We start from the raw sequence: 15,925 nt of genomic DNA, 5'->3' as shown, positions 1-15,925 counted from the left end.
TCATGTTTTTGTTTACGTATAGATTGCTTAATAGAAAATATGTTTAAAACAAAATGAGATACAGGTGACAAATACTACAAACTGTCTAAATGTGTTCACAGTTAACTTGTAATTTGAAAATCTGCTTTAAAGAAAACTTTTACTAACATTTTTAACCTACATGTATGTTTTTGTTTTTTTGGGGTATTTTTTTTTTTTTTTTTTTTTTTGCTGGTTTGGGGGTTCACTATAATATATATAACCGTGTTTACTGTAGGTAAAATAAATACTTGTATTGTAAAGTCATCCTCATTTGGTACGTTGTGACAACATAAATCTATGGTTCTGAAGACTACTGGTACTACAAAGATTGTGAAATTCGTGATCCCTTCCTTTTTCTTCTTCTTTTCTTTGAGAGGCTTCCGAGCAGCAATCATGTGGTGAAAATACCCTACATTGATTTTTTTGAAATGCCTTTTAACGCTTGGTTATTGAAAAAAAATGTAAATTTGCAAAGTTAAGGACAATTCATTTTCATATTTGGAAAATAATGAACACCTTGTTTGAATTAGCTGTCCATTGAATAAGTGTTGCTTGTTACCTAGGCCCGTGCTCTCTCTCTCTCTCTCTCTCTCTCTCTCTCTCTCGTGCTCTCTCTCTCTCTCTATTTTGAAGACAATTTCTGCTACATTTTGCACCAGATTGGCTTGAATTTGACAGAAATGTTTATAGGGGCTTGTATGGTAAGTATACAAGTGAGAAGGGTGGGGTATGTTTTTGCTTTCAAACACTGATGAAAGACACGCAGAGTAGCTGTAATGAACGTACAAACGAAAAGTACAGCTTTTATTGTATTCTGTCAATTAATACAGTGTAAGAAAATGGCTTTTGATGTTGAAAACAATGAAACCGTCTGTTTATTAAACTCTTCGATTCCCTTTTTAATTTATCTGTAGATATGTATCTTTACAAACGTCTACAAGTTCAGCTTCTGATTTGGAATTGGACTCCTGCTTCCCGTGATACCATGCCGTTGATGTCGGGATTCATACAGCGCCGACATCTTTGAGTCTTGGTCAGACAGCAGATCTTGCCCCGTCTGCAATCGCTGTTACTGTTGCATTGTTTCCTATTGCATGGACCTTCCAGAGCCAGTTCTGGCATCACTGGGGTGCAAACCTTGTCTGTAACTTCTCTGACAGAAAAGCGCTGTGAAAATAACAGTATTGTGGTTAAACTGGTTTCTCCATTAGGCGGGCATTTGTTTTTAAAGGTTTTCAACCCAACCATCAAAATATATTTAATCTTCAGAAAATAGTAAAATCGTGATTTTTCTTCTGATGCCAACTTTGAAAGAGTAACACGAATTGACTATTTGAATCTACTTAGAACTGATAAATGCACTGTAAACACTGACAAAGAAAACCCAACATATTTCTGTACAGAATGTTCTCAGAATTCAGGTATCAATTATGCTAGCAGTGGTAATGATGGGAATTTTATTTCTTCACGATGTCTGTATACATTTGACTTCTAGTGTGTGTGGTTTTCTTTAGGTCACTTGAGTAAACTGGTTGTCGTCGTCCGTCGTGCGTTAACAATTGAACATTTTTAACTTCTTGATAACTACTAATCCAATTCTTTTCAAATTTTGTATGACGTATCTTTGGGACAAGGAGGACATAAATTGTAAATTTCAGGATTCTTGCTTCCCTTTGGCCTTAGGGGCGGGGCAAAAACTGCCCAAAATTTTCAAAAATCTTGTTCTCAAGAACCCCACAGGTGCAAGAGAAACTAAATACATAGTGACGTAGAGCAGGAAGGCCTCTACCAAAATTGTAAATTTCATGATCCCCGGGGTTGGGGTTCTGACCCCAGGGCGGTACCAAACTTACTATATTGTGTTTATATGTAAAACACTTAAATAGCATTTTCTTTAGTACTATTAATTACTAAATTGAAACTAAATGGATATTTAAAAAGAACAGGTATTCCTTTACCAAAATTGTAGATTTGATGATCCCAGGGGTAGGGGTTTTGGTATCGGGGTGTGGCCAAAATGGTTAGTTATTAAATGTGTGAACAATAGACATTTTTAACTTCATCTTGATAACTACTATACCAATTCTTTTCATATTTGGTATGAGGCATCTTTGGGACAAGGGGGGGGGGGGGGGGCATAGGTTGTAAATTTCAGGATTCCTGCACCCCTAGCTGGGACATTAGAGGCAGGGCATAAACTGCCCAAGGTTGACCAATTTTCAAAAATCTTCTTCTCTGGAACCGCGCATGTTTAAGAAAAACTAAGAGAGAGAGGAGTTGAATATAAATTAAGTGGCGGCCGCCAGATAAATTAAATAGCGGTCGCCATTTAATTTAACTGGTGGCCGCCAGATAATAAGTGGCGGCCGCCAGTTAAATTAAGTGACGGCCGCCACATAAATTAAGTGACGGCCGCCACATAAATTAAGTGGCGGTCGCCAATTAAATGAATATTAATTATATACCCTGGCACCTATCGGCTTCCGTAGATTTGTGGACTACAGTTTACGATTGATAAACCTATATTTTATCTTAACGTTAGAAATTATACTTATCAAATGCGTAAAAACAGGACTAAGCAAAATTAGTGTCTCCTAATCTTTGACACTACGGGCATAACATATATAATCTTCATATAATATTTTTAAAGATTTTCTCAATTTTCAACTAGGTAAAAATCAATTAAGTGAATAGAAATATTAAATTTTTAAAAAATCATTTTAAGTGAAAGATGCGACGCAACGCTTCGTCACAAGGGCCTCCATATGATTTTTTTTATAATGCATAATTTTTCATATTGAAAAGCATATATATATATATATATATATACCCTGCTTTCAATATATTTTATCAATATTGCATGTAGTTGAGGGTAACATTGAAAATTTTCACCCCGAGAAAACCATTGTCAACCGAAGCGTAACCAAGTACTGTTACCCGTTGCTAGATACTATCACCCTGGAGCGCGTGCTTAACAATGTTTTTTCAAATGCGTCTCGGCCAGTTAGATTCGAGTATTTTACATGAAAGTATAATAAATATAAATTAGTATTACTGCCATTGCAATGTGGTTTTTTTTTCTTTTCTCTTTACAGCAGTTTCATGTGCGTTTTCTTGCGCTTTTATTCTAAGTGTTTTTAAAAATAGATCGGAATTTTTCCTATATTTTATATATGGAAATGGGGAGAAGTACATTCACCCTGTAAATGTAGAGGAAATTTCCTATTTGGTAAGATCTTATTTGTGTAATGATTCTTGGTTTTATTTGAAAGATATATTGAAATTGAGATTTACTCAACGGTATGTGATAAATTGTCGCCGCTGAAACCGATCAACGCGCGTCGCACAGTAGATTTATAAGAACTACGTGTTTTGGCCTCTATTGGTAAAACTATTTTTTAATACACAAAAACAATATGTATACACATATGTATAAAATAGTCAGTTTGGTATTCTCTGCATTACTTAAAACCTAAAACCTGCTACACAAATCATTGTATAACTAGGCTACATGTAAATTCATAAAATACGATTGGGATGCTACATCCGTAGACTATATTAAAAAAATATAATATATACTTCAAATTTTTAAAATATAATCGTTATGTAATATTTGTTCGATTTTTTTTTTTCTGCCGATATATACTTTTGTTCCGTGATCCGGATTGCGGGTTCTTCTGAAAGAATTGAAGATGGGATCCTATCATTCATATTTGAAAGATCTTTGCGCGCATCAAATGAATTCCCAATAAAATTTTCAAATAGTTATAGATATCTTCAATTATTTATGATTATGTGAATTTGAAAACATTAAAAAAACAATCTTACCACTCCGAAAACGTTAATCCTTAGTATAAGCTGGAAAAAAAAGAGAAGAAATATTTTGATTTTGTTAAACAAGTAACAATGATGTCGGTTTAAAATATCATGCATTTGAAACATATATAAAGCAAAGATTACCAGCAAGAAAAAGGGATACCAAACCGCACAGCGTCTCCACGACATACTTCTGTGGTGTGAATAAACGGATGTATGATCACAAAAATATATATTCTCCAAAGTTTCATTTGATCTTGATTGAGTGCATAGAGCGTTAATTATCATATGTATTCATCGCCTTTACTGATCAAGATAGCCGCTCAAATGGACCATGTGTCAGTCCATTTCAGGTCTATAGATTCGTGAAAGATACAATTAGGCCCCTTGTTGATTGGTGGTCTGTACGTCTCGCGAAAACGGAAACATCCCGCCGTATACAACAGCTGTGTTTTGGAAATAGTACAATCGTAATTTGAAATCAATATGCTAAAAAATCACTAAAACTAAAAGAAATTGTGTTCTTATAACATTTATGCACTCAGGTGTCCTAGGTGTACCAACAGTATCATGATATTGGATATAAACACTATTTTGAGAGAGAAAGAAAGGGGGTTGAATATTTTGAGAGAGAGAAAGAAAAAAATTGAATACCAACATTTTATGAAGTGAAAAGACATCTCGGTACTTTGAAGTTAGTTGAAATAGCAGATACTGTGGACTAGCTGTGTGTCGTGTATTATTGAAGAAAATCTAATTACTTATTTCAAGACTGTCCATCACTCTATTTGTAGTACTGAATAATATAATACAGTTTCATAATTTACATGTAAATAGTTTTCAAAATTATTTTTGGATATTCGCATGTGAAATTAGAAATTAGAGCATATTGTATTTTATGCGACATTGTGTTGTATGAAATAAATTGTGATATTGCTCTCCAATTGTCAGTTCCACATAAATAACAATGCCACATACATTAGATATTTGAAATTGAATGCTTTTTTGATTTACGTTATTCAAGGCGGGGGGGGGGGGGGGGGGGCAGTTTGGATAGAATTCCACCTAAACCCTGCACGATTCGAACCCACGAGTTACAGATTGACAGTAACTGTTGTCACGTAAAAAAAAAATCATAAACTATTTACGTAATAAACAACACTAGTGTTTTTGTTATAATACCCCGATGGTTTATTAAGGTTGTTGGTTTTTTGTTGTTGTTGTCTTTTGTTGTGTGTGTGTGGGGGGGGGGGGGAGGGTTTGTTTTGTTTTTGTTTTTTTTTTGTGTTTTTTTTTGGTGTTGTTAAAACACGGGACGGAAAGAAAATATAAACACGGGAAGCTTAGGTTGTAAAATACGTGTGTGTTTTCAATTATTATTATTGAATTAAATGTAAACTGATGTAATTATTTTATATTGAAATTACTTTGTAATATTGTAATAACGAATTACACAAGTAATGCTCGTGTTCATGACTTTATTCTATTTTCAAAACGTATGACTTTTCAACAAGTCTGATTAAAATCAAACCTCTCACGTCGCTCGATATACGGATAGTCGCTGCGTGGGAGCAGCGACTATCCGTATATCGAGCGAAGTGAGAGGTTTGATTTTAATCAGACTGTTTCAACAATTACACGACCGTTCCTCATGATAAATTAAACCCCTAGAATTTTAGACATCAAAGACAGTTGCTTCTTCAATATGAGTGGGGAAATGAAATTTTCATATCTATAGTGATCAATCATTAAAAAAAAAATTAATTTGTTAAACACCACTTTGTTACTACGCACAAGTACTGTGAAGTTGATATTAAAAATATGCTGGAGTTCTTCATTGACAACGTCTACGTAGTCGTTGGTGATCAGGTCTTCCAACAGTCTGTTGGAATTCCCATGGGCACGAATTGTGCTCCTTTATTAGCTGATCTGTTTTCATATTCTTATGAGGCAGAATTTATTCAAATGCTTCTATATACATGAGAAGAAAGCATATCTTGCTGTGACCTTCATCTTGACATTTAGATATATCAACGACGTTTTATCTATTAACAATCGACGACGTGCTATCTATTAACAATAACCATTAAAAAAATTCACTCACATGTGGATTCGATATATCCCAGTGAACACTACGGAGTCTTTCACATCTGCTTCATACTTTTAAAGATATTTTATTGAAAATATATGTTAACGGAAAATACCAACACGCCTTTATGACAGATGGGAGGACTTCAGGTTCTCCATCGTCAACTGTCCACATTTATGGAGCAATATTCCATTATCACCTACATATGGTGTTTATTTCTCTCATCTGGTTCAATGCACAAGAGCTGTTTGTACTAATTTTACTTGTACTGCGTATGGTTAGTTTTTAAATCGAGGTAGGCTACTGACAAATAGATTTATGTTACATGTATAGGAGTTTCAACAGTCTCGTTTTAAAGTCATGCAGCATTTCGCAAATTTTATGTTAGTTATAACGATCTAATTTACGAATACAACCTATCACTGGGTCAAATGCTGTTTGACTTGTTTCATACCGATTGTTAGGCCGTTCATGACACACTGATTTTGACTACGGATTACTCCGTTTAGCTCACGGCGAGTTTGACCAGTGGACAGGGGATGCTTATTCCTCCTAGGCTCCTTATCCCACCTCTGGTATGTCAAGGGGCCCGTGTCTGCACTACTCTTTATAGGAGTTAAGGTATTGATTACTATTCGTTATCTTCACCATCTCTTTTAATACACGTATCAACACTTCGCGAAAGTTACGTCCCTTGTCCGCCATCTTCCGGATAAAAATCGTATTTCCCTACGTTGGCCTTTGTAATTTTCCTATCTGTAGCTTTGACATCTGTTATTTTTCCATCAATTGCAGTCAACTACAATATGCCCCAGATTGGGGCAACCCATTAACTTGTATGAAAACTTGGTAATTGGCTAAAATTCAAAGTAATAACATCTTACATTTGGTAAGGTAAAGAAGGAAAACTGGGTTTTTCACCGATTGACCTTTGGCTGACCCCGCAAAGGGACGTAACTTGCGGCGAAGTGTTGATACGTGTATTAAAACCACAGAGTCTACTAAGCTATCCCGCTATGCAATATTTGTTAAAAGAAAAAGAAATATATCATCGATAATTGTTTACCGTTAGAATTTTGACAGAAAGTCATGACGATATGTTGTTCCCTTTTAACTGGATTTCCTACTTCGTCAAGTAATTGTATCGGGTTCAATTCCGTATTCTGTTTATAGCATCGGACTCGGCATTCCAGGACTAAGTTCTGAGTGAGAAACAGAGACTGAGTCTGAGATTGAGAGAAGTGCCAAAGAAAAGATTTTGATTTTTGCAACTCATAATGCAAATTGTATAATGAAACTACGGTAAATATTCAGTCATTGATAACTTATTTTATACACATTTATAGAACAGGACGGCTAATGGACTGATTCTGTGGTGAAGTCAACACATCACTCTTATAGTCTTCCATGTGCAATCACTTGATAAAAGCAATTTCACACAGAAAAAATTCCCAACTTATTCCATAAAAATTCTGGTTATCAAATGATTTCCTAGAAGCCAGTTTATTCTTAATTTCGATGAAATAAACAACACCAATTTAAGAAAGGTACATGTATCATAACTTTATGTTGAACTATTGCAAAAAGAACAATTAAGAATTTATCAACAAAGTAAATTTTTGATTCCAAATCTACGTATTTATGATATGTTGACAGAGCTACCATACAGCAATTGAAGCTACATTTTTAATGGATCCAGAAATTTATAATAGGGAAGTGAATTCCACTTTATGAATTTTTAGGTGTCAAATTGAATCTATGGACACACATTTAGGTATTTTAAAACTGGAAGTGCATAAAAATATTTTTATTTTTTACCAAGCAAAGGGATGGTGGGTTTGGAAACAACCCCCTCCCCTATACAATGATGTATACAAGACTGTTCAATATGTAATGTGTATTGTACCACAGCGCAATAACGCTTCGCACGATCTCGTGGATGATGATACTCTTGAATAGCTCTATTCAATACCTTTCCAATGGTATAAACACGAGCCTTTAGCTCCACATAGTTTTAAACTTTTAGTCATTTCAATAGAGCCAGTCGTTGACCACTGGTGTAAAAATGTTTGGGAAACGGGTTGAGAATAATAAAGAAATTAGAGCTTATATTAAAGTTTGCACAAAACTCGGTCATTTGGTAATGCTGATTTTTACTGAATTGGGGGAAGTTTAAGGGTCTGATAAGGTATCATATGAGACAGTTTGTAGGTGGAAAGAAATTTCTGACTGGCACAGAGTCCATCAAAGAATCAGCAAAATCTGGCTGACCTGTGACTGTAACAGGCAAGGCAAATGTCTCAAAAGTCAGGGAAATAATTGAAAGTGATGGCAGATACACGATTTGTGATATTGCCAAAGCTGTTAGCATATCGCTATCGCGGGTGCATTTCATTTTGAGCGTATTTTGAAAGTGTGAAATATTTCTGCCAGATGGATATTGCATATATTGACAGATGACTAAAATCGGGTACAAGTACAAACCGCTAAGCAATTGCTCAAAATGTTTCCCAAATTCAATCAAAAACAATTTGCAAACATTGTTACTGGTGATGAAACATGGGTTCACGATTTCGAACCAGTAAGAAAAATTGGAAACAAAATATGACCAACTAAACACGGTAGAAGGCCTATAGTTGCCAAAAGAACCATTGCATATTCTTCTCATTTGATGGTATAGCCATACAAATTCCAGTGCTGAAGGGCAAAAGTGTTACAGGTTGGTATTACCAAGATGTTATACTTAAAAAGCTCAAGAAATATCATCTTAAACGACACCCTGTGTCAGGATTTAGGCATGTTCGTCTACTTCATGATAATGCTCCATCACATACATCTGAGCTTGTGAAGCAATTTTTGAAGTTGGAGAAGGTTACCGTCTTGCCACACCCACCATACTCTCCAGATCTAGCCCCATTCGACCTTTTCCCTTTTCCAAAACTTAAAAAGTTCTTATCTGGTTGTTGTTACAAGTCCCAACAAGCCATTGGCTCAGCCATCAGTCAGTACCTCAGAGGTCTACCTAAATCAGCGTACCGTGACGCATTTCAGAAATGGATTCAGAAATTGAAATTATGTATTTCAAACCGCGCAGAATACTTTGAAGGGATGTTATGTTCATTTCACTATTTGAGTCGAATGCTTTTGAGATATCGTACAATACACATTACATATCGAACAGCCCTCATATATTTTCATGCCTGACATGGCCTCCACTAATGAAATTATATATGAAGGTATTCGATTTAAAAGAAAACAGTCAGGAGAAATATGTAATTTTACTTTATCTGATAATCTCCATGTAGCAATGACGTATTTTGATTAAATACAATGATTTAAAAACATTTTAGCATTTCCTTAATCATGATAATAGTAAATAATTTATCTATATTTAGACCCCCCCCCCCCCCCCCCCCCCGTCACACTTTTGTTTTGTTGTTGTTGTAATGATGCACTGAAATTCATTCACAAGCCTAGAATCAATCAAGATCATCATGATTATTGGATGTAAAATGTTTTCATAGATATCTGTACAAAACTGAAACAGCGATTCAGTTTGGTGTGTGTCCTGCATAGATTATTAAATGCTCAGAACGTATGAATTCAATAAATGTGCATTCCAATGGATGCATAAATTTTTCAAATATAAATATTAAGCGCTTTCAATTTTTCCCCAATAATTGGAATGAAATCTCTCGCTCCAGGATGCTTGAGATATTCTGATTTACAAGAATTATAATACGTGTAAGTCGATCTTATTCGTCAATGAGCGCTGCATTCACCAATGAAACACTGTGATATATGACAGTAAAGTGGGTTCACAAAACTTACTCTACAAAAATAAAACCTTTTATCTAATTGGGGAGAGTCAACTACATGTTTACAAAGTGACATGAATGATAATATTGACAGTAACGATACTAACCAACGTCGAGACCGATCAGCAGGTCAAGAAAATTTGAAAAGTTAGAGAGTTCCAATAGAAATGGCTAACAATTTATTACTGTATACAATTGGAGAAGAGTGGCAAAAGTGAAAGATAAAAGCTAAGGAACAGGCTTATTGTGGACACTCAAGGGAACCTGATGAGTGTTAAGATGTGCACTCTGAACAAAAGGACCTTAGTTTAAAAAGCATGTAGAAATAGGAGAAAAAGCAAAATATTTTTTCTCTAGAGGGGGATGACAAGAGTAAGCTTGTTCCTTAATTTGTTTCGTCTTTACCTGTGACATTCAAACTGTTAGTTCAAAAGGGAATCACTTATGAATTTCTCTGTCATAGCGTAAGTGGCGTGTATCCTAAACTGACCCTTCAACTTCTGATTTAGATCCGCCCCTGCTTCAGTTGTATTATGATGTCAAAATGAAGACCATGATGTCACGTATCTATCGTCTTGCCACAGTATTACATTTCGTTACACATTAGGCCTAATTTTGCTTACTGCATTGTGTTGGGGACCACAAGACCAGGATGAAAGTGAGATCATCTATGCAAGTTTGTAATCTGAGATCAAGGAGATGTGACTTTGCGAGATCTCCGTCATTTTTGATGAGGGACTTCTGGGATTGTAACAAAATATAACGGATAAGTACTCTGAAGTAAAAAGTTTTTGTTCAAATCATCGTATATCTGCAATGTGTGATCATAGATTTTTTTTCTAAAATTGTTAGAAGATGCTGTGAATATTTGGGTGTGTAAAATAACCGGAATGGTGGTGTAAGAATCAGAATGGTGCATAAAATGACTGGAATGGTGCTTGATATGTTTTTCTTTGCACTGAAATGATATAAATAAAAATTGGAGTAATTTTCATATAATATTTGTATAAAAGAATAAGAATCTGAGAATTAGAGTTTGATAGAATAGAGGAAGCTTGCATTGTAATTAAACTTGTAGATATTACAATAGAAAATACAAAATGGTTGATTTTTGTCATATTTTAATTGATTCTGACACAATTATTGTTTTAATTCATCAATATTGGTGCCATCTGGTTCGTCTCTCCATTTTTAGCTCACCTGAGCCAAAGGCTCAAGTAAGCTTTTCTGATCAAAATTTGTCCTTTGTCTGTCGTGGGCGGTGGTGTTTTAAACTTTTCACATTTTCATCTTCTTCTCAAGAACCACTGGGCCAATTATAACCAAAGTTGGCCAAAAACATCCTTGGGTAAAGGGCTTTCAAGTTTCTTCAAATAAATGGCCATGTCCCTTTCAAAGGGGAAATAATCACAAAAAGGCAAAAATAGGGTGGGGTCATTTAAAAATCTTCTTCTCAAGAACCACTGGGCCAGAGGAGCTGAAATTTTCATGAAAGCTTCCTGACATAGTGCCGTTTCAAGTTTGTTCAAATCATGGCCCTCGGGGGTAAATTGGGGCCACAATAGGGGATCAAAGTTTTACATAGAAATAAATAGGGAAAATCTTTAAAAATCATCTTCTCAAGAACCAATGAGTCAGAAGAGCCGAAATTTATATGAAAGCTTCATGACATAGTGCAGATTCAAGTTTGTTCAAATCATGGCCCCCGGGGGTAGATTGGGGCCACAATACGGACTAAGGTTTTACATGCAAATATATATGGAAAGTTTTCAGATATGGGCCAAGGTAACTCAGGTGAGCGATGTGGCCCTTGGGCCTCTTGTTACATCTCCATTTCAGTTTATAGATACTGTATTGTATGTATCGTAAATATTCATGGTTTATAATTTCATCAAAATAGAATAAAAAATGACTTTTGGAGAGATTGTGTATGAAATTCATTGTGAAAATTTTCTTTGGGAACTCACTTTTGGCCAAGGACTTTATATTAAAATTAAGCTGTTGAATTTGCCTAAAAACATCAAAACTCTGAATATGGCAGCTTTTTAAAAGACACTTTGCAACGTAATTTTTAGGGGCAGTGTGTTATAATAGATGATGGAAACTAATTCTGTGAAGCATCTAAGTGCAACCTTTTGTCCGGTTTGAATAAAATTTCCATTTATATTTTTAAAAAATCACTTTATCAGGCTGTTTAAAATAGCTTTACATGGCTATTTAGCCTTTGTATTCCTTGTAACTAAATCAAGGGATTATACTGGACCTAGTTGTTAGAATTTGTAATCTAGAAAGTTGGCCAATATTTTAATTTAAAGTATCAATGAGAAAAATATATATTCTTATAAAGTAACCTTATGGTCATTAACAGTTGAAAAGAAGTATAATCACATTCAAACAGATATTCTGTCATCAGTCAGCAACCAACAAAAAAAAATGAAAAAGAAAAGAAACTACCATTACACAAGTGTGGACACTCTGATAAATCACCGGAGTGAGAGAAGTGGAACGCTGGACTTGCTCTCTAAAATGCCAAACTTGACTTAGGATTTTAAACTGTGTATTGGTCCCTTCTAATCTGTCTCCTCCTTTACAAATTGACTTGGGGAGACTCACAACAAACATCATATTACTTAAAAAAAAGGGAAACTCCCAGCTACCAGCTGCTGGTTCGATTTTCCTTGCCTCATGTATATTTATGTAATATGTCATAGAGATGCAGTGTACATTTTTAAAACATATGTGTTGAAAATCCTTTGAAGTTTAAATATGGTAACACATTTTAAAGGTTTTTAAGATCGATACAGGATAACATAATCACTATGAATCAGTGACTCTAAGAATTGGACAGAATTATGTCACAAATCGTTAGATTCAGTCAACTGATTCAGAAAGGATGTTAAAATGTGCTAGTCAATAAAATGCATGCATCTGCAAATGCATTGTTTATCTAGATATATAATCAGTTTTTATTGTGATGTATTTTGACATCTGTGAAATTCAATGCATCAGCTACAGTGATTCAGTTTTGAAAGGTTACAATAAATCAGATGCATATATTGTTATTTTGAAAATAAATTTGCAACAGGCCATGGTTGCACAAGGTTTAGAGCATTAGCTTTGCAGGCAGGAGGACGTGGGTTCAAGCCCCATTCGTACCTTGGCCTTGTCAAACTGAAAAATTGTTATTGACTGCTCCTTTGCTAAACCTTTGGCGTATAGAATTAAAATTTAACAGGTCTTTTGAATGTGACCTTGAAATACTGAGATGAGAGAGGTGATAAAGAACTCTCCGTATCTATAATCCTGAAAGCCATGCAAAAATCTGTGGCACTTCACATACAGCTAGCGATGTCACATTTGAAAGAAAAAATCTTGAAAAGATGAATACAGAATATAAATAGCAAAATTGCAAATCCATAGTTCAAATTCTATTGTTAAAGTGGGTGTGTAGAGCATATTTTTAATGATAGAATATTTTATCTTTGGAAATTGCAAAGATATTGGATTCAACTATTTAAAGGTCATGATCATATTATATTTTACTGGGTTTTTTTTGTTGTTGTTGTTGTTTTTTTTTTTTTTTTTTGTAGCAACATGTTTTGTGTCAACTTTGTTTAACTGACATCATGATTTTATTTTTGGTAGACAACATGCAGAGGGTGAAGGGTGTGTCTTTTCCAGAGCCAAAATAGACACAGAGCATGGGAAACTTCAAATCAAGACCAACAGTGTCTTGTGCAGGTATTTTAAGATGATGATATTTTAAAATTTTATATTGATTTAAAAAGTGTCTAAACAGCGTATATAATATTGATTTAGAATCATTTTAGGATAATGTTTTGATTTATGACACAGATGAATTAAAGAAGAAGATAAGTGAAAGTTATTCATTATTTCGATCAAAAGCAATAGAGGATCTACGTCCTAATGAAAAGGACTGGACAGAAATCCAGCTGGCTTGTGGGTAAGGATAAACTTAAGATGTACCTATGGTTTGATCTATTGTGTACTGTATGCATACTTACATTTGTGCATTCGAAATTTAGTGCAATTGCAGGTCAAGTGCATTTTGAAACATAATCAGGAACAAGTGCTGTCTGATAATCTGCATTTCTTTATAAATGTGTAATATGTTTTGATGTATTACCATAAAATTCCATCAAAGATACAGAAATATGAATCCTGCAAAAATAAGCTCCGTACACAACTACCTGTCACAGGCAGTGTTTTGTCTTTCTTAGATTCTGATCTTTGGAAGGGGTAAATGGGCCTATGATTCCTTATTATACCCCCCGCAACAAGTTGTGGGGGGGGTATACTGGAATCGGGTTGTCTGTCTGTCCGTCCGTCCGTCCGTCTGTAGACGCAATGGTTTCCGGACTCTAAAGCATTATCCTTTCCACCTACCGTCACCATATCATACATATGGACTACCCATGGGATGAGATGTTCCCTATCGATTTTGGGGTCAAAAGGTCAAAGGTCAAGCGCACTGGACATCGAAGTAGCAATATGGTTTCCGGGCTCTAAAGCGTTATCCTTTCCACCTACAGTCACCATATCATACATAAGGACTACCCATGGGATGAAGATGTTCCCTATTGATTTTGGGGTCAAAAGGTCAAGCGCACTGGACATCGAAGTAGCAATATGGTTTCCGGGCTCTAAAGCGTTATCCTTTCCACCTACAGTCACCATATCATACATAAGGACTACCCATGGGATGAAGATGTTCCCTATTGATTTTGGGGTCAAAAGGTCAAAGGTCAAGCGCACTGGACATCGAAGTAGCAATATGGTTTCCGGGCTCTAAAGCGTTATCCTTTCCACCTACAGTCACCATATCATACATATGGACTACCCATGGGATGAAGATGTTCCCTATTGATTTTGGGGTCAAAAGGTCAAAGGTCAAGCGCACTGGACATCGAAGTAGCAATGTGGTTTCCGGGCTCTAAAGCGTTATCCTTTCCACCTACAGTCACCATATCACACATATGGACTACCCATGGGATGAAGATGTTCCCTATCGATTTTGGGGTCAAAAGGTCAAAGGTCACGTGCACTGGACATCGAAGTAGCAATATGGTTCGGTTTGTCATGCCATTTGTTTTTTACACTCAGAAAAGAGGTAGTTTATACCTATTACCAACACCCTTTGGGAGATTGGGGTAAGCGGGGGGTATTCTTAGTGAGCATTGCTCACAGTACCTCTTGTTGTCTTTGTATTTTTGTTGTCATAATGAAATATTTATGTGCAAATGTTTTTTTCTGAAGTACTTGTATATGTAACTTTATTCAAGAAGAGATGTCACAATTCTTGTTGAAAAATATCATGGTCTTGTAAAAAAAAAAGTTGATTAGCGTTACTGAACAGAAAGTATCAAATTTATATTGAGACATCCCAGAAATGTAAATAGAAGTACATTTAAAAGAATTCCAATTTAAACTTTTATTGAGATGTTCAGTTGATGAACAATCAGGAAAACTACATACATAATGTCCATAGTCAGTTATAAGATTTGATCACATGACCAACCAAATATTACATAAGAAAAATTAAAATTTTTGCTGCATCATGAAATTTTTAATAACTGCCAGTCCAAAGGTCTAATCCACCAAAATCCCCTTCAGACGGATAGGAGGTGACATTACATTTTATTGTTCGGACAGGTTAATTTGTTTGAATGTCTGGCATGCAATAGATTGATACATGGTATGACATTTCCAGTGGGTATGATTTGTGATTTACAGGAAGGGAGATTACAACAGAGTTGTAGAGCTGGTCTCCGAGGAGAACATAAATGAGAGAACCGATGGAGGGCTAACTTTACTACATATAGTGGGTGCTTATGGGGGTAAGTGTTGTGTGTGTGATCAACTAAGTCCTGGAAAACTCTTCAAGCTACTCACAACTACTACACATATGTACATGATACAGTAGGATTTATATATCAAGTACACTGTATGTGACATGCTGCATCAAGCATGTGTAGACAACATCTTCTCCAAGGAGAGAATAGATATATATGGAATTTGCAACTGCAACTCTTTTCATTTTCGTGTAAGAACAATTACAGGAAAATTGGATATGTGTTAATGCATGAGATCGTCAAAGTAAGAAGTACAATAGGTGATCTGGATGTGATACTTGTACATACACTGTAGTATGTTTAGGGTT

The 15,925-nt window shown here is 35.3% G+C and overlaps 2 protein-coding genes across 4 annotated transcripts in view; one reads left to right on the top strand and one right to left on the bottom strand.

Moving 5' to 3' along the window:
* Positions 1 to 811: 811 nt before the first annotated feature.
* On the bottom strand, positions 812 to 4,129 carry LOC125680900 (uncharacterized). Its single transcript, XM_056154023.1, has 3 exons — positions 3,982 to 4,129; positions 3,850 to 3,879; positions 812 to 1,188 (listed from the first exon to the last, which is right to left on the bottom strand). Exons 1-3 carry the CDS (start codon positions 4,123 to 4,125, stop codon positions 964 to 966), a joined length of 399 nt encoding a protein of 132 aa, XP_056009998.1. The 5' UTR covers positions 4,126 to 4,129; the 3' UTR covers positions 812 to 963.
* Positions 4,130 to 7,090: 2,961 nt separating this feature from the next.
* Positions 7,091 to 15,925, top strand: part of LOC125681064 (serine/threonine-protein kinase TNNI3K-like) — a 32,131-nt gene continuing 23,296 nt past the window's right edge. For 2 of the 3 annotated variants that reach the window (XM_056154022.1, XM_048920971.2), the window contains exons 1-4: positions 7,091 to 7,228; positions 13,390 to 13,485; positions 13,600 to 13,708; positions 15,499 to 15,602. In XM_056154022.1, coding sequence (XP_056009997.1) covers positions 13,446 to 13,485; positions 13,600 to 13,708; positions 15,499 to 15,602 — 253 coding nt within the window. In that variant the 5' untranslated portion in view covers positions 7,091 to 7,228; positions 13,390 to 13,445. Of the gene's footprint in view, positions 7,229 to 13,009; positions 13,486 to 13,599; positions 13,709 to 15,498; positions 15,603 to 15,925 lie in introns of those variants that run through there. The other variant, XM_056154021.1, reaches the window with a different exon arrangement.

This window comes from Ostrea edulis, chromosome 2, assembly GCF_947568905.1.
Source record: "Ostrea edulis chromosome 2, xbOstEdul1.1, whole genome shotgun sequence".
In the NCBI taxonomy this organism is placed as follows: Eukaryota; Metazoa; Mollusca; class Bivalvia; order Ostreida; family Ostreidae; genus Ostrea; species Ostrea edulis.
This window is presented reverse-complemented; position numbering and strand designations above follow the sequence as displayed.